Source organism: Neofelis nebulosa, chromosome 4, assembly GCF_028018385.1.
Source record: "Neofelis nebulosa isolate mNeoNeb1 chromosome 4, mNeoNeb1.pri, whole genome shotgun sequence".
NCBI classification, from domain to species: domain Eukaryota; kingdom Metazoa; phylum Chordata; class Mammalia; order Carnivora; family Felidae; genus Neofelis; species Neofelis nebulosa.
The window spans coordinates 150,742,709-150,765,211 of NC_080785.1; the positions used below are offsets into that span (position 1 = coordinate 150,742,709).

Sequence of the window (22,503 nt, forward strand, 5' to 3'; positions counted from 1 at the left end):
ACTTGTCTGAGCCTTTGATCCCTCTGTCAATTGTTTTTTATGGGGGTTCTAGCATTTCTACTTCCCTTGGTGTAGGGCACTGCTTTTGCCAGGCTTCCCACATCTCCTGGGGTCCTTGCTGGGGTGTTAGATCCTGTATCATGGGAAAGTGCTCCCACATTAGTAACCTCTCCCGTATCCAACCTATCTTGTGCCATCCTTGATCTGGCAACCTCAGGATCCAGTCCCGACTACCAAGACAGATTGTAGAGTGCCTTCAGATATAGTCCTCTCTTTTCCCATACCAGGCCCAGCACTTCCTGGACTGGTCATGTTGTGACTTGACCCCAGTTTTTGGTCTGGTGGTTAGGAAGGAAGGGTGCAGATCCTGAGGGGAATGTGTTGTTTTGTAACATGGAGGCCTCTTAATCATCTTTAAGGAAGGGGGAGTGGGTCCTAGCATTTAACAAGGAGGAGTGGCCACTGCTATAGGCTCAGAGAGTTTAGGGGAGTCTGAGGTTTCAAGGTTCTCAAGTGCAGTGGCCCAGATGTCCCCATCCTGCAACTCAGGGGCCCACTTCTTCCCAATCAGGGTCCTGACCTTGGGCAGCCAACCTGCTAGGATTGAGACTGTAACTCCCGCTGGATCATTGCCACTCTTCTAATTAAGTCCTGTGCCTGACCCTCAGCTTTTTCTGCCTCTGGCTTCAGGAGATGAGAGTCTTTTTATATCCTGCCAAGGGGGCTTCTGACTTTCACACTTCACCTTAAATTCATGATTAATCACACTCAACCTTTCATTGTCTCCGTCCAAAGCATTGATAGCCCTCAGCAACAGCTATCCCATTCCATAGTCCTTATAATTACACTTCCCTGAAACTCTCAAGATGCCTGAAATATTGTACCCATCCCCAGTTATCCCACGTCAGTTCACAATGGGTGAACATTTGATCAATTGCACCTTATCACAGGCTCCACCTACCACTACAGTGAGGCCCTCCGTGCCAGCAGGACAACGACAGCATGCACTTTAGAGTTGGCTTTTGGGGACCACTCCCAGCACTAGCTGTGGTAGGGTCAGTTCCCTGGAATCAGACTCTGAAATGGAGGCTGGTGCGCAGGTGTTTACTGGGGGAGTACCCTCAGAGGCCACACCTGTGAGGGGCAAAGGAAGCCGGATTGGGCAGCGGAAGTTTGGCTGTGACACACTTGTAACAGAAGCCTCAGCCAATTCTGCAGAGAGTGCTGGAGCTGGCCTCACCCTCGGAGTTGCCCCCCAGCTGGAGTCAGCCCTTTCTACTTCTCTGCCTCACCTGTGTGTCAACCAGAGCACAGATGAGGCTCTCCCTTCTACTCAGGCCATAGCCCAGGCAGGGACTCAGTGGAAAGCAAGCAGCATCTTACATCTGGGAGAATGAGGGCCTGTCCTGAAGGGAGAGTCTGGGCAGCAAACAGCATCCACATTGTGGTGCCACGTAACTCAGATCCAGGTCCTGGTTGTGCCTCTTCCAGCTGATACTTTGGGTAAGTCCCAAGAGCTCCCTGACCCCAGTGTCCCAACTGTAAAATGGGGCATTGCCAAGCCCCCACTTTCCCAGGCATGGGACCTGGGGGTGGCTCATACTGGGGAGAGCTCAAGGCTGCACGTGTGTGGGGCAGGGCCAGGTTCTGGTCACCATCCAGGTGGGGGCCCGGGGAAACCAAGGTCTGGGGCAACCCTGGTTGGAAGAAATGTGAAATGTGAGCTAATTCTGCGTTGTCGACAAAACCCCATCATGTTTGGGTCCTAGTGATGAGCTAGATGACCCAGCACTTGGACAAGGGGTCAGGGGTGAAAACAGTTTTTCCTCTGGAGGAGCAAGCAGAGGGTGTTTTTACTTAGCCTGTCCCATGGGTTAATAACTTAGTGGCCATGGAGGCAGGCTGGGTTTCGAGGGCTGGACTCCAGGATGACTGGTGTCATGGTGTCATTTATTCAACAAAGTGACCAGAGTGGGGGCCATCGGGCATCTAGCTCCTAGTGGGAGGGGCTAGTGATGATGGCTGTCCATGGTGGGGAGCATTGAGGGCCATCAGTAGGTAGATAAGAACCCCTTGTGGAGGCCATGGGCTGGTCACTTTTGTTGAGGCCTTTGTAGGCCACGTGGTTCTGGACATGCCACAAAGGACCCCTCATGGCAAGGGCTCCATGCAAGTGGGGAGGTAGCTCAGAGGCAGGTGCCATGTCCAGGACTGGCACAGGGTCAGACTCTGGGTCATACATCAAGAACACCTATGATGTCAATGCTGGTGACTGGTGTGGTGGGGCCTGACCGTGGGGGTAGGTGCCCTGTGGGTGTGGCTGTGGGCAGGAAGGAGAGGGAGACAGCAAGCTGGGAGGAAGGGGAGGCTCTAAGATGGGCATGCGCGTGGCGGGCATGCCTTTTAAAACTATCATCAGCCTTAGTGTTCCAACAGCCTCTTTCACTTTGTAAAAGCCTTTTCTTTTGAAAAATAAAAGAAGATTGGAGGCAAGTACAATATTTGGCTGTGGCGGCTGCTAATTTGGCACTGAATGTCACCTCCGCCTTTCTCTTCCCTGATGCCAAGTGCTCCTTCCCTGGCTCTGGGTGGGCGGGCGGGGTGATGGGGGTGCAGGGCGGGCTTTCCGAGCCTCTTAAGATGCGAGATTCATTTCCTTAAACACACATTGTCTCACTGCAATTTCACGTCCGAGCAGTTCTGGCGAGGAATTAGCAGCCCCTGGGAGAGAGCAGGCGGGTTCTGTTTACACGGGGCGGGGGCGGGGTGGGGGCTGGGGGTGGCAGTACAGGCAGGGGGCTTGGGGCTGTTTGGACAGGGAACCCACAGAAGACCTGGGTCAGGGACTGCCTTTGCCTGGCCAGACAGCTTTCTAAGCGAGTCAGGCCAACCTTTGTCAAAAGAATGTGTAAATCCTGCCCCATTTTAGATGTTCTGAGTACATGGAGGAGGGGGACCATGTAATGATTTGGGGAGCAAATCAAGGATATTGGCCTCTCAGGTCAGAAAGGACAATTAAGACCATTTTGGGGGCACCTGGGTGGCTCAGTTGGTTAAGCGTCTGACTTCAGCTCAGGTCATGATCTCGTGGTCTGTGAGTTGGAGCTCTGTGACAGCTCAGACCTGGAGCCTGCTTCTGATTCTGTGTCTCCCTCTCTCTCTGCCCCTCCCCCACTCATGCTCTGTCTCTCACTCTCAAAAATCAATAAATGTTAAAAAAAAAATAAGTAAAATTTTAAAAATTAAAAAAAAAAAAAAGACCATTTTGATCCAACCCCCGGCTAGAGAGGACTGGCTGAGGCTGACCCCCTTTCTGATGGGGGCTCACTAACTCTGGAAGCCACCCTTTGCTTTTGACTCAGGCTCCCTGGACCTCTCCCCACACGGCTCCTCACCTCTGCCTGCATGTCTCCTCCACAGCCCTTGTCAGCCTAGGAGGCTGCCCTCCTATAGCTATGTGGGAGACGCAGCTCCACTCCGCAGGTGGCTCAGGTCTCTCCCCATCCCCATCAGTCGTCAGGGCACAGGCTCCCACACTGCAGGCCTGCCCGTGGACCAGCCGCCTCTCTCTTCAAGGCACTCAGGCAGTGTGTGTGGTGACAGTGATCTTGAAGAGGAGGCTGAAAAAGGGCAGCACTTTAACCCCTTCCTCGGTAGTGCCCTTCACACAGCGTGACAGCAGCCCGGAAAATTTGGGCCTCCCTGGCTTGGGCACATTTGGAGACATCCTCCAAGGCTGCGGTTACCCTGTTGTACCCTCTCTACCTTCCCCCTGCCCAGCCCTTTCCCCCCGGCCCCCAACCCTCACCACTGAAGGGTCTTGGTTCTGCCCTGGGCACCCCATAGATGCCAAGTCAGGGCTGAGCCAGAGGAGTACCGTGGGGGAGGTGGCCCATCCTCCAGCTCTCCTGGGCAGCTGCTCATTCATCACCTCTTAGAGGGGAGACCTGCTAATTTGTCAGCCCATTAGCTGGGCACGAGCAGCATATGGACCCAGTTCCTGCTACCCTCTTCCTGCCTGCCTGGGATAGCAACATCTGGGCTCACTGCATGGCCGAGGTCCGGGCTTGGATCCTGGGGGGCACCATCTTGCCCCAAGGCTGAGCCCCTCAGTGAGGCAGCCAAGGGTTAGCACCCAGCTTCTGCAACAAATCCACGCTTGGAATTAGCAACAAAACCTCACTAAGCCCTGGGCTGAGGAGAGCCCTGTTTTTAGGAAACTGGATTTTATTTTTAGTGTTTAGAGAAAGGTAATTTTTTTCTCACCCACTATCAGCAAGGAGATCAATTGTTTTCATGGTGTTTCTAGATCCTCTTGTCTGGGAGTGGGGGTGGGCAGGAAGGCTCGCCCAGTCCCAGTCCCATGGCCCCATTGTGGCTCCCACACACACAGGAGGGAATTTGTGCCCTGGGGGCTCTCTCAGTGCAGCCTGGCATGTCAGGCAGGGGGGGCTTCTGTATCTGTGGGGTCAGTGGCTGGAAGGAGGCACCAGCCCAGTGTGAATATGTAACCAGGGCTGGGCTCTACTCCCTTTGAGATGACAGGCAGAGAGACAAAAGACTGGGGGGCTCAAGGACTCCCTGGGTCTGTCGTAAGCACAGTATGCACACAGATGCTTCCTGAGGCCTACTGTGTGCGGTACTTGGGCAGAGGGATGGGGGATTTGGGGCTGCACTCAGGAAAGGGTGCACCCCTTTCATTCGCAGTGAGACTTCCCCCCACATGCACATGTGAGCCTGGAAGAATGCACACCAGGATATGTGCTCCTAGACACACACTGTAACACATGCTTGGGCATGCATTGCACACTCACAGGAACACCATCCTCCTTTTGTGTACACACACTCTGCTGTGCACTACACATGATGCCTTCTAACATACGCGTACAGACACACACTCAGGCACATACGCTGGCTCCCAGCTCTTGCGTTGCCTGCATTTATGGCAGGAGATAAATTTGCAGTTTAGCAACCTTAACCTGCTAGCACTGTAAACTCAGAGAGCCTGATACCCGGGCTTCATGGTATGTTGGCAGCCCAGCAAAGCATGGTGCTGTATAGGAGGGGTTTCCCAGCCAGCTTGGCCTGCCAGCCCTCCGGGCCAGAGCACGTCTGGTTCCCAGCTGCAAGAGGGGCCCGTGCAGACTACCTGTGCCCAGGTAGAGTTGAGAAGCAGGGCACTACCTCAGGGCCTTGGTCTGGGGCATCTCCAGTGCTTCCCAGGGTACTCTCCCAGGATGGAGAAAGAGACCGCAACTTAGAGGGGTCCAAGCCCCGGGGTTGGAGTGGAGGCTAGACTGTGTTCATGGCAGGGGCAGTCTGGAGGCCATGCTGAGGTCGCGGCTGTCTGACACCTTAGCCCGGTTCTGGAGGCTGGAGAAAGGGGCTTCCTGCTTGGACCCCTGTGGAGCACTAAGAAGAACAGACCTGAACATGTCCCGGTAAGGGTATGGCAGGGCAGGAACTGTAGTCAGATTCTGGAAAGGCTCAGAGTTCCCCAGGGCTCCATGGTGGCCAGAGAAGGGGAGAGGCCTGGGGCATGGACTGCCCATCCCAGTGTACAGACAAGGCAGTGTACAAGGCAAACCAGAGGGGCTAGGCTACACTCAGAGATACTCAAGGAACAGTGACTGAACAGGGCAGACCCACGCCTCTTGCCCTGATCCCATCCTGCAAGCCCCAGGAAAGGGCCCATGGAGTCCTTCCCCAGGATCCTTCCCCAGCACCCCCAGTGACCTGGGCTTATAGACTTTGCTAAGGGGACCTGTCAGTGCCCCCCCCCCCCACCAACGAAGGGTCTCCCAGCAGGCCCAGTGGCATGGGTGGGAGTGGGGTAGAGGGGAACATGGCTTCCCTGGTCTCCTCTCCCTGCTAAGGAGGAAATAGGGCCGCCTTACATAATTGGGGCAATTTGTTCCGCTCTTGTCCTGCTGGCATCATTGCCCTCGTCGCCTCCTTGCTCAGGGAGCCCTTGACAGAGCTAGAAGCTCAGGCGTCCCTCCCTCCTCCTGGAGGTCGCCGAGCAGAGGACGCAGGAGCCCAGAGAATCGTCGCTGCTAAGACCTGGCAGGCACCTAGGCGTGGCGTGGAGGGGCCAGAGACCCAGGCCTCCCATCCCCAGTCCTCCAGGTGACCCCACAGTTCTCAAAGAGTTTATGCTGGCAGACCGGCCCCCATGGCTGCAGTGAGGGGATGAAGCTGCCTCTGCCCTGGCACTAGACACTTCCGCCCAGCAGCTTCCTTCACAGCCTCATGGCTAGCTGCTCATTCTTCTCTACCTTTGTTTGCCATTCACCTGCCAGGTGGACACTCTCTCTTGCCTATCTATTCCCACTCCTCTCCTGGAAAGTCTTCCCCGACTTCCCTAGCACGGAAGGAGGTGCCAGCAGCTTGAACCTGGGTCCTCCTGGCCCTGCCCTGCTGCTCACCCCTCCCTCTTGGACCTCAGTTTGCCTATCTATATCCTGAGGTCCTAGACTTCCATACCGGCAAGGCCAGAATGGTTTCCTGCAGGTAGAAGCACCTCTTTGGGAGCGTGCCCACCACTGGGCCCAGTGCAGATCTTTGCTTGTCCTCCCCACAATCCCACTGGGCAGACAGGCTGGGCGAATGACAGGCCTCAGGGCCTGATGGTTTCTTTGGGTGCTGGTGGGGCCACTGAGGATTCAGTTGGCACCATGCATCGATCTGAGTGAATGATCCTGGGCAGATGAATTAGGGGCTTGTTTTGCTGAAGGGGCTGCATTTCCTGCGAGGGTTCACCTAGGTGCCCTTGAGATGAGCTCTCCAGGAACATTTAAAACAGAGTAAGGTTTGCAAACACCTTGGACTTAGCTGACCCCCACTGACTTTCATAGCCCCGAGGCAAGAGGCCCCATGGGCCTAGCTGAGGGGGAATTAAAAGTGGCTTCCCAGAGAGAGGAGCTGGGGGGCAGGGTTAGGGCTGTGGAGGATCACAGGTTCCCATGGAATGGAGACCACCTGCTGGGAGGTGGAGGGGGCAGTCTGGAACACAGTCTGTGCTCCAGTGTGTGGTTAGTCTGTGTAGTCACTGAATCCCAGCTCTAATTACTCTGTGCCTCAGTGGCCTTGCCTGTGAAATGGGGACAATGACTAGGGCTTGTGAGAGTTTGATACAGTGGACGGCCAGCATGGACACTCTCATGGGCCCCACTGGTGTTGGCACATTTCCCGTGGCAATCTCTACCCCACTGAGGAGGTGGCCCACCTAGACTGCGAGCCTAGACACAGCATCTGCCTCCCCTGAGCAGAGTACGCTTAACTTCGAAGTTCATGGCTGTTCAGACCAAGGGCCCTCACGGTGCAAACAGTGTGTGCGGGCACAGTAAAGACAAATTTTGGCCCCAGTGGCCACTGGGGTTCTTATGGAGGGAGAACCCGGAACTCGGGGCATCAAAGATGGTCCCTCCCTCCCCACAGTGTGGTGAGGGGAAACTGAGGTACAGAGAGAGACCAGAGCCTGCTCAGGAGCACCCAGCTGGGAGTGGGTGTGGAGATCACTGACCCCCTAGCTCTGGGAAATCCTTGTGTGGTGGCCACTCTGAATTTTTCCTGTCCACATGTGGGAACTTTCCTATGAGAGCTCAGGAAAGCCTGTGAATGATGGGAGAGAATGGGTCCCCTGTGGCGTGTGTCCCCAGCATGTGCTTGTCCTTGTTGCACACACGTCCCTGAAGTGTTCCTGTCCTGAGTGTGGCTTCAGCATGTACAAGGCTTCCGTGTCTAAGTACTGTGTGTTTGTTTATGTATGTTTCCAATGAATTCTACAGAAGATTTAAGGGCACTTACAGGGATACATAAAATTCGAGAAGAGCCTATAAATTGGAAGTAGGAGAAAAATAAAAGAAAAATGAGGGAAAGGACAAAGATGGGGTTGGGAGGTGCTGGCGCAGGATGTGGACAAGATAGCCGGCATGGCTGTGCTCCCTGGTACACTCACTTGCACACTCACCATGGGCAGGAACCAGCTTGGCTCTGTACCCACTGATTTATCAGTGCCTGACACTTGAGCACTGTGACCCTCCTGGAGACCTGATCCAGAAGCCACTGTCAGTCAGGTGTGCCCTTGCCCTCACCAGACCCAGCACCCTTGCTGTTAGGAGACTGTCCATTGCTGTGTCCAGCAGGAGGATTTAGGGCCATGACCTTCAGGTAGCCCCAACCATCCTGGGGCCAGAGAAGTTTCACTGCTTAAAACATTTCAAATGGCTACAGACCACCTTTTGACATATGGATGGAAACCCACGGAGCGTCACCCAGGTGACATTCGTGACAGTTGTTGGGTCTGTCCAGGCTGTGGTGCTTTCTCTGTGAGCCTAACTATGAGGTCTGGCAAGGTCCGAAGCAGCTTTCTAGCACTGGGCATGAATGTAGTGAGGTCAGCGTGTGCGAGCTGGTCTGCAAGATCTGGTGGATGTGCCTGGACCTACAGTGTGTGCCCAGGGATGGGGCAGGACCCTTCAGTGACCTTGCCCCTTTGATACTATGGGAGGCCACAGCCACCTCCCGGTCTCACCTCTGTCTCTGTCTTTCTCCCTCATACCTGATGCGTGAAGATCTCGTGTTTTCATTAGAGCAGTCAGCCTAAGGGCCTCTCTCTGTGATTGGTGCTGTCATTATTTGGCAACATCTTCAGCAGCGAGTTTCAGCAGCAAAGGGCAGACTTCCAGCCTGCAAGGCCTGGATAGGCTAGCCCTGCAGGACAGCATGGGGCAGGGAAAACTCTCAGGGCCTCGGGAGCAGCCCTGGAAGGAGGCCCCACAAGAAGCTGGCAGCACCTTGCATTTGACCTTTCATTGTTGAGGAACACCCCACAAAGCAGCTCAAAGGCTGTGTGGATGCTGAGGGTGAAGGCTTATGCGAAGGCACGCCACTCGTGAAGAGCAGAGCCAGGATTTGGGCCATGGCTTTTTAGCCATTCTTGGCTGTAAGTGGAGGGGACTCAGGGCCAGGAAGGGCTCCCCTTTGGACAGATTCTACCCTTCTGCCACTTCAGTTGCCTCGTCTTTGAGATAAGAAGCCATCCAGCTGCTGAGCACCTCCTCATGCCCTTGTCACAGGTCAGGGAGGGGGACGGATAAAGGAAAATCAGGTGAACCCACATTCTCCCAGAAAGCTTGAGAGGGCAAGGTCAGTTTCTGGCCATTCTGGGGTTCCCTGAGAGACCTTTCCCAGCCCCTGAAGAGGGTTGCCCTCCCTGCTAGGAGGGGTGGAATGGAGGTGATGTGGGCAAAGGAAGCAGTCTTTGTCCTTCGCTCCCTGGCCCTCAGAACTGTGCCTCAGGCCCACCTTCAAACCTATCTCATGAGGGTGTTTATGGGGGTAAGTTCCCGCCACTCTGGGCCAAAGGACAGTCATTTAGATAAGACCTCCATGGCAGCTAGAGCTGTAAAAATGATTAGGAGCCCTCCCGGGACCACCAAGGATTCACTGGAGCCTCTACCCACACTGACTCCTGTAACCCTTCACCCTGCCCTGCCAGGACTCTTGCCCAGAGAGGCAGGAGGGGGGCCCCATAGGAACCAAGACGGGCTCAGAGGGGAAAGGGATTTAAGAGGCCAGATGGCAGGCCAGTGACTAGGCCCTGGGGTCTTTCTCCTCAGGCTGTTGTGTGGGAGAGAGGGGCCGTGTGCCCTGCTCTTGAGGGCAGGGTCCACTTCCAAGGCCATGTTGGACCAGGGCTCCTCAAGGTGGTGAGCCAGGTAAAGGGAAGACCAGACTTGCCAGGGGATGGGGGACTCTGGCCCTGAGATCTGGAACTGATGGCTGGAACTTGAGAAGCCCAGTGTCATGGGCCCCTCCACTTACTGCCTAGTTGCCAACCCATTTGTCCAGCTGCCAGAACCTTGGTTTCTTTAGCTGTAAAATGGGGACAGCAACCATACCTGCCTGTGGGGATTGTTCTGACTCAGTGGGTTAAGTGCAGAGCCCTGTCTCACCTCCTGGAGGGGAGGGCCTATCCTCACTGTTGTCCCTCCAAAGCTCAGAGGCTAAGGAGTCCTAGGGGAAGGCAGGCAGGGCCCACTGGGTAGGGAGGCAGCAGGAGAGAGCTGAGCCAGGGTGGGTGGCAAAGGGGCCCAGACGCTGGCACAGATAACCTGTTTCCCATAAACACAGGCGCCTACACCAGCCACACGAGTTGGGAAGCGCGGGTGTGTTTACTCGCACTCCCCCGTGCCGGCTGGTGTGCTGGGCACAGCTTCCCTCCCAGCTGCCTCGACAGCCGGTGGCTCCCTGCTCAGGGCGGGGAGCCAGCAGGGGCCCCGGATCTGCCTACAGTTCCATTCCCCTCGGGCTCAAGTCCCCCACTCCTGATGCTATCCTGGACCAAATCAGGAGGACAGGGGCCCTGAGAGTCTCTGGTGTCCATGTGGTTGGGCTGTGATACGCTCCCTGGCTGTTTAAGAGCACCTGAGTAGACAAAGGCCTGGAGGAAGAGTAGACAAAGGCTGGAACTGTCTGGGACCCATGCCTCGAGTTTAGACCCACGCCCCCTCCATCCCCACAATCCAGCTGACTTCTCAGTGAGTGCTTCCCAGTGGGGTGTGGATGGCACCCAGAACTAGTGGGTGCACATTGCAAGTGGGTGCCGTTGCAGGGGCCCTGGTGTCCCATGGACCCTAGGATGCTGGGACTCCATATTTCTGGTTCTCTGCTCTGTGAGCACCTTATCTGAGCTCAGCTGGTCTGTGCATCATCTCCATGAAGTGAGGGCAGATTCTTGGCTGGGCAGGAGTCTCCATGGCACTGTATCGCCCTTTTGAGACACACAGGTGCCCAGTGCTGACATGGCAGTCAGGGACATTGGAGTGTGTCCTGCTAGCCCCCATGGACTTGGCCATTTGACATTGTCACCTCTGTGGTAGTGACACACCACCCTCCAGTCAGATTCCTTTCTCACTTCCCACCTGTCCACAGACTATCTGTTTGACCACCAAGGAAGCCAGAACCTAGGGAGAAAGGTCAGACTGCAAACTTCACGTAGGCACACAGCCATAGGGATGCTGCTGTCTGACGATAACAGCCTAGAGTCCAGCCCACTGTGCAGGCTGTGACCATGAGTGAATTCCTGCTCAGCACCCCTGATGGCTGGACTTGCATGCTTCCTGTGACAGGGAGCTCCCTATCTATCCAGGCAATGTTCCCAGGGTTTGGGAGCCTTGAGTGTGAGAAAGTTCCTCCAGTTTTCCCTGAGCTGGAATATGACCCTCTCCTCACAGGTGCCATTAGGGACCTCAGAGTTGTGCCCTCAGGAACTTTGGAGAAAGGACTTCTGCTTGGAGCCGGGTGGAGCCATGCTCGCCCCCCTACCCGGGACTGCTCTCACCTGAAACACATAGGCCTTAACACTAGAGGCCTTGTTCCAAGTCAAGTCTGGAATAATGGTTGGATAATCAGGATTACCACGGTTTTAAAGTCAGCTTAGAAATTCACATCTGTTTCAGAGGAGCAAAGATGGGCCACACCCAGGAATGGTCACGCAAACAGCTTGTGTTTGTGGCTGGCCATGTCTTGCCCTGGGGTGTGTGAGGGGCAGGCCTCGCAGAGGTGGGGGTCTACATGGAAGCAAGTGCAGGGAGGGCTGCACAGACTGGCCCTAGCTCAGTTGGGAGGATTTGGTTTATTGTTTTGTGTTGGGTTTTGTGTCTTTTGAAAAACAAGAGATTGAGCCTTTTTATGACATGGATTTTACAGCGTAACGAGGCAGCGTAATTTCCCATTCTCAGCAGCAAGTGCACTTTTTACACTAATTGCATAATTAGACATAATGTACTAATTGCGGTAATGGATGACAGTCAACGAAACTTTAACTTTAAAAACAGGGAGGCGTTGCTGGGGGTGGTGGCGGGGGCTTTGTGCCCTTATGAGTTTTTCCAAGGGAAATCTGCTGGTGAGAGCTCCTACTGGCTGCCTCTTGGGGGCCCAGGGTCCGCTGAGCCACCAAGGCCTTCTTACCTTGTGATCTAGGCCCCAGCTCCCTCTCCTGAGCTGCCTGGCTTATGTAACCTCCCTGTCTGCTCACAGTCTGTCCCCCAGCCTCCCTTCTGCCCTCCACAAGCCCCTGTGCTCCTGCTACTGAACAGTCCACTGATGTTCCCTCCTCCCAGCCTCTGCACCTGCCATTACTCCTGCCCGGTTCACTGTTCCCCAGCCACCCCTGAGTCTGGCAGACTCCACCCAGCCTTTCAGACTCTCCCCTGTAAAGCCATTCCAATCTTTTCCTTGACAGTAACCCCCCCCCCAGCTGGCTGTACTCAAGCAGGTGAGCCCCATTCCCAGTGTCTCTTGCATACCTCTTCCTGCTGCCACCCCTCTGTCCTTGGCAGTCCAAAGGGACACCTGTCCCCTCTGGATGGTGAGTCCTAGGAAGGCAAGGACAAGATCTGGTCCATCTCTGCTGCCCCGAGCTCAAGAAGGCCCTAGAACCGGTGGCGTGAATATGGCATGCCCCAGTGGAAATGTAAGGACATGGGGGTGGGGTGGGGAGTAAATGGAGCAAATAATGGGCCACCCAGGAGGGCCACATCCTGACCTCTTCCTCAAAGCCAGGCCAGGAGCCCTCCTCTCTGCTCCCACACTGCCTTCATGTTCTCCATTGCAGCCCCCATAGGACCACATTGTAATGGCCTGGGTGGTATCCATGACTTCCTCTAATCAGACGGTTCATTTCAGGAAATCCCTATTCAGTATGAAGGTTGGTAATGTTGCAACCAGCATGATCATGTACAAACCCTGCTTGTGACATGACACCATATATGGCTAACTATGGAACCAACCCACCACAGGATGGTGGCAGCGTGGCATGGCCACATGAGAACTACTGTGGCAGTATGTGAATGTCAGCAGCTGATGAACATGTGACCAAGTGGCACATAGTCCCCTGCCTGTGCACCAGCTGTGTGCTCTGAGGGTCCCTTGCCCTTGCTTTTACTGTAAGTCCCGCACTAGGTAGGCCAGGGAGGGGCTACACCCTGGCTGCAGAGAGCTGTCAGCCACACACATAGTCCAGGGCCTGGACTGTCTCCAGAGCAGCTGGGTTAGGGTTTTTAATGCACCCACTATGGGGCAGCCCCCCTTGTCCCATCAGGACCTGAGCTGTGGCACTCAGGGTTTGGGTAAAGGGAGAGCCCAGGAGCTGCCACCTGTCCTGCATCTGTCCTAGATCTCTCCTAAGTCCTGAGTGCTCTCAGTGGGAGGGGACCACAGGTACCTGGCTACTCCATTGATCCTATGGCCTTCAAGGGTGATTAGCAGCCGTGTCAATACCCTCAATTTTCCCTGCAAAGGCAGGAGATGGGCAACAGTCTGGCGGGAGTGAGGTTGGAGGCCTGAGATCCAGCTTTGCCCTGACTGGCTGGGGTCCCTGAGCTAATCACTACCAGTTTCCCCCACCTCTTGGCCCAGCTCAGGGTCCCTAAGCCACCAAGAGCTCCCTATCCTCCCACCCAAGGCTCTCCTGATCCTGGCACAAGTGTGACCCATTCCAATCCCTATGACCCTGTGGCCTTTCCAGTGCTTGCCCCTGTGGGCTGGCCTCAGGGGGCCCGGCCCACCATCTGTGGTCCCCTTGCTGTTCTCCGTGCAGGGGCCTGTTGGCATGAGGGCTAGGTGGTTAGGACCCTCACCAGCTGCTCCTTTCAAGACCGGGGACTGGATACTGAGACATGACTGGAGGGGGTTAGAGAATAGCAAATCACCTGGGAGGTCGTATTGTGGGGCTCCACTCCCTGTGCCCTGCCCATGCCCTGCCCAGTAACCTGAGTGGTGGGAGGGAGCCAGGATGCTGGAGCACCCGGGTAGCTGAACACCCAACTGAGCCTGGGCCTGTGAGGAGACAGCCAGCAGCAGGGCCCAGCCTGTGTCAGATCTTTCTCGTTCCATTTTCTTTCTGATTTAATTTTCCAGAGATTAGGGCCCGTTCACCTTCGCTGCGGAGAGGAACCTCACATGCACCTGGTTTTACTCCCAGTGTTGGGTGGTTATATAGTCCATCAGGCTGGTTCTGCCAGTCCGCCCCTCCTTCTCTCCAGAATGGAGGCCTTCAGTGTGACCCTGGTTCCCTCACCTTGTGCCTCACCTTCAAGTACAGGAATAAGTGCAGGGAACCGAAGTGCACAGATTGTGACCTGAAGCAAGGGTTTTGGGTCAGACAGATCTGGTTTGAATCTGATCTCTACTGTATAACTTAAGCTCTCTGACCCTCAGTGCCCTGTCTGCTACATGGACATGATCAGAAGCGTACCTCCTCGGGTTGTCCAAGATCAGTGAGGTCAGGTGTGAAAACATCTGCCCCAGGGTGGCCAGAGCCAGCACTCCGTGAACAGCATCGTTCCCAGGGCCTCCATTGTCCCTCTTCCCCCTTTGCCCTCCTCTCCTTCCCCTCCTCGCCTTCCTTTTACTCTCCTTTCTCCCCACCTTCCTACTATCTCTGGGCAGGTTAGGTGCTGGCTCAGGGCCAGGCCCCACTGCCGCCGGTTCTGGGACTTTGCAAAGAGCCTCTCCAGTATGACTGGGGGCGTCCAGGTCTCCAGTCCTGGGGTCTCTTGTCTCCTGTGATGGCTGTCTCTGTTTCCAGGTACCTCAGAACTTGACCCCACTCCGAGTCAGGACTGTTGGGAGCTGTGGGGACGAGGGTGGCTCTGTCTGCCCCTGTGTCCATCCAGGCTTCCTGCCCAAGGTTGTCGTATCTACAGGTGTCCTCTAGGCTCCTCTTTATGTGGAGGCCCCCTGGGGAAGCAGGGGGGCTGGGCAGAGGTTCTGGGGCCCCTGACCTTGGCCTCCACAAGCCCTTAAAATCTTAGGCCGAAAGGCTGGCCAGATATGCCACTTAACTAAAGAATCACTCGAGCTGAGAGAGGGTTGGGGTTGAGGCCAGTACTGGGACGCACAGGGAGAGAGGTGAAGAGATGAGGGGAGAGATAGAGGGACAGGTTTCCATAACTGAGTGGGGGAGGTGCCCTCAGGGGAGGAAGCCATAGGTATCTGAGGGGAGCCAGGGACTCCTGTGAACAAAGGGCTGCAAGCTGCCTCTGAATTGTCATCCCTTGGGGTCTCAGCCACCCCTGCTCCCAGCCCTGTTCCCCCCACCCCACCTCCATATGCTCACCTGGCTCCAGCCAGCCTGTCTGCCAGTCTGCTGCCCTGACCCACTACCGTTCACCATCTCTGTGGGATAGAGCCCCTGCCTCTTCCTCCCCCATCATGGCTAGTGCCGAGCTGCAACAACCTGTAGACCTGTGAGCCCCCAAATCTTTCCTCAGTCCAGCCGCCTGTGCAGAAGTCGGGGCCTTGGAGGCTGTGCTGCTGTGGGAGCTGTTTGGTTTTTCCAATTAGCTTGCTGGGCCAAGGACACCAGCGGGCATGCGGTCCTGCTGTGGTTGTTGAGGCCCTGCACCCGGTGCACCCTGGCCTTTCTGTTGCTTCTAAGCTGACCCCAGGGACCAGGGCTAGAGGCTGGGGCTCAAGGGGAGCCAGCCCTGGCATACTTTCTGCCCTGGGGTCTCCCAGGCTTCCTGCTAGGCCTGTAGGTAGAAAGCACCTCCTCAGACAGCATCAATGGAGAGATGCCCTATCTCCCAGGGTGGGACCATCTGCTGAATGGTGTCACTCAGATCTCCCTGGGACACAGGGCTCAGCTCAGGTCCCACCCCCAGGAGCCAGGGGCACCTGGAACAGGTTCAGGGGAATGTTTAGAGGGATGAAGCACTCGGGATAGAAGGAACAAGGGCTACTATGTCTCCGGGGCTCTTTTGGGACTGGGGCACAGGCTTGGCTGGTAGTTTGACCAGGCCCTGAAGCTCTAGGATTCAGCCCTCATCTTTCCAGAAACTCCTTCTAGCCCATTTTACCACCCTTGCTCTAGAGAGGATTTAGAAAGGCAGGGAAGGCAGACGGGAAACAGGGACAGCATGAGCAAAGGTGTGGTAGTGGGCATCAGCATAGGCTGGGGACCCAGAAGCCTGCAGGGACACACCAGGTCAATGGGCTGGAGAGGCCACCAATGCTGACACCGGGGGCCAGCAGAAAGATGTCATAGAGGGTCCTTGGGACAGGAAGAAAGTGTGGCAGATGAAGCACCAGGTTCCAAGGGGTAGCACAACTGCAAGCAGGAATATGAGTCAGACTGAGGTCTAGCTGGTCGCAGAGCTCTGCTCTTGAGCACGGAATTGGGCATATGCATTTGCCAAGGGTCCATTACACACAGGCCCAGTGCCTGGGGAGAGCTGGAAGGGAGCTGGCTTTGGCTGTATCAGTGGCGTCTCTGTGTCTAGGCTCCCCTGTTGTCACCTCTCGAGCCCAGGCTGAGGTGTTGGAGACAAGAACAGTATGGCTGGAGAGGGGCTTCCCAGGAAGGCCTGGGAAGAGGGTGGGGCTGGGGGCGAGCCAACCCCAGGAGACCACGGCTGTCTGCCCAGGAATGGGAGCCAATGGCTTCAGATCCTTAGTGTACAGATATAGCAGAGAGAGTGGAGGCAGGGAGGGACTGTGATTCCTTCTGCAGAATTCTGGTGATCCTCAACAATAGCAGCAGCGACAATAGTGTAGGTTCTTTGCAGTCCTCCATCAGCCTGCAGAGAGGGGACTGCTGTTCTCTCGCTTAGTAAATCGGACACCAAGGTTCAGACGTGAGGTGACTCTTAGCAGGTTTCCTGCTTTCAAGCCCTTATGCCACCTTTCAGGGCCCTGGGGTGTGACCCTGCCACCTGGAGACCCACTCCCTCTATGGCTCCTGAGCCCTGTCTTAGTCACCATGCGACGCTGCAAGGGCTACCCTAGATCCTGTGGGGAGGAACTCCAGGGCTCCCAGAGGAGAGTTGTCAGGAGGCTGCTTGGTCCAGCCTCTGATCCAGGACTGCCGCGGCTATGGACAGCCCTGTTTGGGACACCTGGGAATGACCTTGACAGGAGAGTCAGGTGTCCGAACTTCATCCCCTACCCAGAGAAGCCAGGCAGCTGCGCCCCCTGCTGGCACAAGTGGGCCAGGGTGCACTCGGCCAAGGCTTTAGCCAGTATAGCTGGCCTCAACAAGCCCAGGGTGTCCCAGCTCCAGGCCAGCAGCTCATGCTTGGGAAAGGGTGTATTTTTAAAGCCCTGAAACCCGGGAAGGAGAGGTCCAGGAGGACCTGGCTTTGCCACTCAGAGTCGTGTGGACTTGACCTGTCCTTTCTTGTTACTGAGCCTCAATTCCCCCCAACAGTGGGCACTGCACTCCAGGCTCTCCACATTTCCCAGTGACCCCAGACTCAGACTCCTCCTTGATCTCTGTCTCCATCACCATCTTCTGGGGGCCTCTGCCCTGAGGCCCAGCCCAGGGAACCCGGGGAACAGCCTGGCCTGATGCCCACTTGGGGCCTCCGTCCTCCCTGGCCCTGCGTCCAGGCCTCATGCCTCGCCCTCTAATCGGCACTGCTCTGTGGGAAGGAGCGAATTCGCCACAAATTATTTTGTTCTAAGAGAAGGACAAAAAGAAAAGAGAAGCCGGGAGGGATGGGGGGCGGCAGGAGGAGGAGACTGCCTGAGCCGGCTTTGTGTGGCACTTTAACCCTTGGACTGCTGGGTGCTGAGTGGGCAGCAGGGCAGGGGCTCTGGTGCCTGATCCCCCACCTCCTCCCCCATCAACTGCTGGAGGCCTTATCTCCCCCTCGTCTGGCTGTCACTCTCCGACCTTATCTTGCCTGCCTGTCTGTCTCTCATCAGCTGCCTCTCCCACCTCCTTATCTCCTCCTCATCACCTCTTCTCTCTTTGAATTCCTCTGGTTCTGCACTGCCCAATGGCGTGGCCCCATGGCAGCAGTTCAGTAGTGGCATATGACCTCTGTGAAGGAGTCAGCTTTGGGAGCAGACCTCCTGGGGTCATTTGGATGGACACACGTGAGTGTACAATGCACACACACGTACGCACATGCACACATCCATGCATGTGCAGACACCCAAGACCCCAGCCTGGAACAAAGAGGCCGGCTGAATTCACTTCTGACTCACATATAAGCCCCAGGCTTCATCTAGAGGCCCTAACCCCATCCTACCCCCAACATGCAGGCACATGCACACAGATGGATGTGTGTTGAGCCATAACACACACGCTCACGCATGCAGATGCAGACTGTCAGCTTTATACCCCCACGTGAGTGTGTGCACAGACCCAGTTCTCAAGGAGAGAGGGGCAGATTTATCCTCCCCACATGCCTCCTTTTCCCTGGTCCCTGCCCCCATATTCTGTGCGCTGAATGAGAGAGAAACCCCTAGGGGTGCCTAGAGTCCCCACTGCAGTTTCTGTAAATGCCCTGGGGCAACACCAGCAAAAAAGGGTATAGGGGTGGCTATATGTGATGCATATGTGGTGTAGTGAGTGTGACAGTGTCCTCATGTCAGCAGGCATGTGGTATGCCGTGTATGCTTATTGGTCCCATCTCCCCCCCTCCCCCCCAACACACACACCCTGCCTCCTATTGAACCCACCCTTCCCCCTCTGCTGCTCTCAGCCACTCTGAACTAGTCACGCGGTTGTTGCTCATGGCTCCTGGAGGAGGAACCCTGAGTCCCAGAGAAGGCAGTGACAACCCCATCCCACCAGCCACAACCAGGGCAAGCTGTGAAACCCATGACTGTAGTAGCCTTTCTTCAAGTTCAGGAGGGCAGTGGGCCCAACCCTCAGACATCCATGCTCTCCGAATGGCCAGAGCCAGAGTTGGGGCAGGGCCAAGGGCTGGATCATACTGTGCAGGGGGGATATGAAGGGGCTGTGACATGGAAATGTGGGACCACCCTGGCCTCACCCCTGGCTCCTGCTTCCTTCTAGATCTACAAGGACAACCGGAATCTGTTTGAGGTGCAGGAGAACGAGCCTCAGAAGTTGGTGGAGAAGGTGGCAGGAGACATCGAGAGCCTGCTGGACAGGAAGGTGCAGGCCCTGAAGGTAGGTGCAGTTATGTGGGTTGAGGGAGGGCCAGGCGAGTGGCTCTGCACTGTGTGGGCAGTGTGCCTACCCAGCGTGAACACGTGGCCCTCCTGGCCCTCTGTATTCAGGCTGAATTCACTGGCAGGGCTGTGCCCACCTGGACTGTGGGCAGCAATGGCAGGAACAGATAGTTTTATCTGGAGGGTGACCTGGGGTCTTGGGGCTCTTGTGCGGGCATGAAGGTGGGGCTCAGGCAGGCTTGGAGTTCTCAGATTCCTCTGTTCTATGAGCATGCCCTGGGTGAGCATCTGCTGATGGCTGCGAGGTTAGGCTGCAGCTCTGATGGGGGGGGGGGGGGGGATGTGGAACGGCCCCAAATGCCCCACAGAGAATGTGGGAGCCATGCAATGCTAGGGATTGGAGCCCCTGCTCTGCCCATGACCTTGAATGTTTCTCTGCCTCCCTCTGAGCCTCACTCTCCCCCTCTAATCTTAGAGAGGTTGTGCCTGTCAGCTCCAAGGTGCTGCCATTCTGGGAGTTGACAGACCCTACTCAGCTGCACTGACCACTTGTACAAAGCCAGCAGGCCTGTCGAACTCCACCCACCCCAAGGGAGTGCAGGTGGGGAGGGGCTTCTAGAGCTACAAGGTTGTGCAGTAAATGAGGGAGAGTGTCTAAGCTGCCCGCAGATCAGAGGCACAGCTGCCACTGCCCCAGCCTCAGCCTGTGTCAAAAAGAGGAGTCCAGTAAAAAGGAATGGAGTACTGATGATGCACATGACAACATGGATGAACTTGAAAACATTCTGCTAAGTGAAAGAAGCTTGCCACAAAAGACCACCTATTGTGTGATCCCATTTCTGTGAAATATCCAGAATAGGCAAATCCACAGAAATGGAAAGTACATTAGTGGTTGCCTAGGGCTGGAAGGGAGGGGGAATAAGGAGGGACTGCTAATGGGTACAGGGTTTCTTTTTGGGGTGATGAAAATACTCTAAAATTAGATTGTGGTGATGGTTGTACAACTCTGAATGTGCTAAAAAAAAAAAAAAAACCAACACTGAATTATATACTTTATGTGAGTAAATTCTGTAGTATGTGAATTGTATCTCAGTAAAACTATTTTTTTTTTAAAAGGATGAGCAAATCCATACAAGCCATACCCAAGCTCAGACCAGGGGCCTGGCAGGGTTAAATCAGGTCAGTGACCTAGCTCAAGCCCCCACCACATCCAGGCCCCAAGGAGAGAACCCTCTTCCCCAGGAGCTGGACCCTGCCATCCCCCTGGGGTCCCCTGCCCATCCTGTGTGACCTGGAATCATAGAATAGGGAGAGGCTGGCATGCTGGGACCAGAGTCCCAGAGGAAGTGGAGCCTGAAGGCCTCCCAACCCAGGGTGGATCCAGACGACCCAGAGTGAGCCCAGCCCCAGTCCAGCCTGACCTTCAGGATCTCCTGGTCACAGGTGGGGAGACAAGTGGAGAAATGAACTGCCCCGGGGAGGAGGCAAAGCCCAGTCTTCAACTGGGACAGCAGTCCCAGGGTAGGGCAAGAGTGTCTCCCCTGACTGTGAGAAACATTCTGCTGCCCTATCCATCCAGCATATCATGTCCCCTCCTTGCTTTTCCTAGAACTGGGACTGACCTGGATCCTGTCCCCTCCTTTCTTGCCTCTCTTTCTGTCTCTCTTCCATTCATTCCAGACTCCTCATTTGCCCACTACTTCCTTACTTTCCTCCATTTTACAAAGTGCGGGCAACCAGCCCTGAACTTGTGTTGAAACTTTCTGATAAATTTGAGAAGAGGCATCCTTTAGGCCTGCTGCCCACCTTGGCTTTAGGACCAGTTCCCTCAATGAGAGGTGCTGAGTGGTGGCAATGACAGATACCTGACCTGCCCTCCACAGATGGAGCCCAGGGCCCAGCCCCCTGCCCATCCTCCCCGGACACTGCAAATCTGAGGTCCCTCCCCAAGTTCTTCTCCCCAGTTCTAGACAAACTATCAACCTTGATAGCTTGGCAGGGAGGGTAGAGCCCAAGGCCTGGGTCCTGATCCCAACTCTCTCTATACCCCACCCACATGCTGGACCCTGCCCCTCAAGGCAGGGCAGAGGTCTCTCTCCTTCCCACTGCATCTGCAGCCTAGCCCATGGCCTGGTACATAGTTGGTGCCAAATACAAATTATTTTCTTCTTATTTTTTTAAAATTTATTTAAGTAATCTCTACACCCAGTGTGGGGCTCAAACTCACAACTCCAACATCAAGAGTTGCATGCCCTTCCAACTGAGCCAGCCTGACATGCCACAAATTATTTTCAATAGAAGAATGATGGGGGAGAGCCTGAAGGGCTCAGTTGGTTGAGCATCCAACTCTTGATTTTGGCTCAGGTCATGATCCCAGGGTCCTGAAATCGAGTCCCACATCAGGCTCCACTCTGAGCATGGATCCTGCTGCTTGGGATTCTCTCTCTCTCTCTCTCTCTCTCTCTCTCTCTCTCTCTCTCTCTCCCTCCCTCCCTCCCTCTCCCTTTCTCTCCCTCTCTCTCTCCCTCTGCCCCTCTCCCCTGCTCTCACATATGCTGTTTCTCTCTCTCCTTCTCCCTCTCTCTCTCTCTCTCTCTCAAATAAAAGAAAAAAGAATGATGGAAAAGGGCATTCACTGTTTGGGCACTCACCATGTCTTGTCTGTCACAGGTTACTCTCACTGCAACCCCATGAGGGAGGCCCACTTCACAGAGGGGACAGAGACTCAGACATGCCATGCATCAGGCCAGGATGTGAACCCAGGTCACTCTGATGCTAAGCCATGCCCTTGACTCCCACATGATTCCAAGGTGTGCACAGAGCCCACCACCCTTACCTTCCCAGCACTCTGCTGGGCCATGAACCCCCCTGCTGCAGTGCCTCTGGCTCTAGGCCCACAAGATGCTTCTGTCCATATCCCCAGAGGATGCAGAGGACAACCATCCTTCCCCTGCCTTGGTCCTAATTGTTCAGGATGAGCTTTGGTCTTAATTGTGTTTTAAATTTGCTTTTAATCAAGTTCTGGCCCTTCTTTCCTTTCTCACATTTGTTTGCAGCCTGGGTGCATATGGAGGCAGGGATGTGGGGGCCTGGACCCCTTGCCCCCCCATCCATTGTTCCTCTCTCCCTGGACCCCATCCAGTAATCCAATTTAAATCCTCTTGCTCTGGTCTGGAATTTTAATTTGGGACTTGCAAAGAGAAATCTGAGCAACACAGGACGGAAGTTCATTGGCTCATCTAATCAGGGACAATCAGACATTTGTTACGAGTTTCTCCAAGCTGCACAAGGTGATTTATGCAGGCAAGAGTCAGGGAAGGAGCAGGGCCAGGTCAGGAGCCTTGCAACACAGGCAACCAGCATTCCCAAGTCCAGGAAACCTGCTAGGGCCTTAGCTTTGGAAACATGGAAGGGAGCTGTTTTATGAATTCTACTACCAGGGAGATGGGTCCTCTGAGCCAAGGCCCACTCTCTAAGGGTCTTGAGTCCCAGGAGAGGGAGGGAGGTACCTGAGTTCTTACAGCACATTGGAGGCAGAGTTGCCTTAGCAACTTACAGCACATT

General features: G+C 55.3%; 1 protein-coding gene across 8 annotated transcripts in view; it reads left to right on the top strand.

Annotated features, from left to right (window-relative positions):
- Positions 1-22,503, top strand: part of CACNA2D2 (calcium voltage-gated channel auxiliary subunit alpha2delta 2) — a 142,195-nt gene that overhangs the window by 53,597 nt on the left and 66,095 nt on the right. For all 8 annotated transcript variants that reach the window (XM_058726801.1, XM_058726809.1, XM_058726804.1 and 5 more), the window contains exon 3: positions 18,821-18,937. In XM_058726801.1, the coding sequence (XP_058582784.1) occupies positions 18,821-18,937 (117 nt within the window). The remainder of the gene's footprint in view (positions 1-18,820; positions 18,938-22,503) is intronic.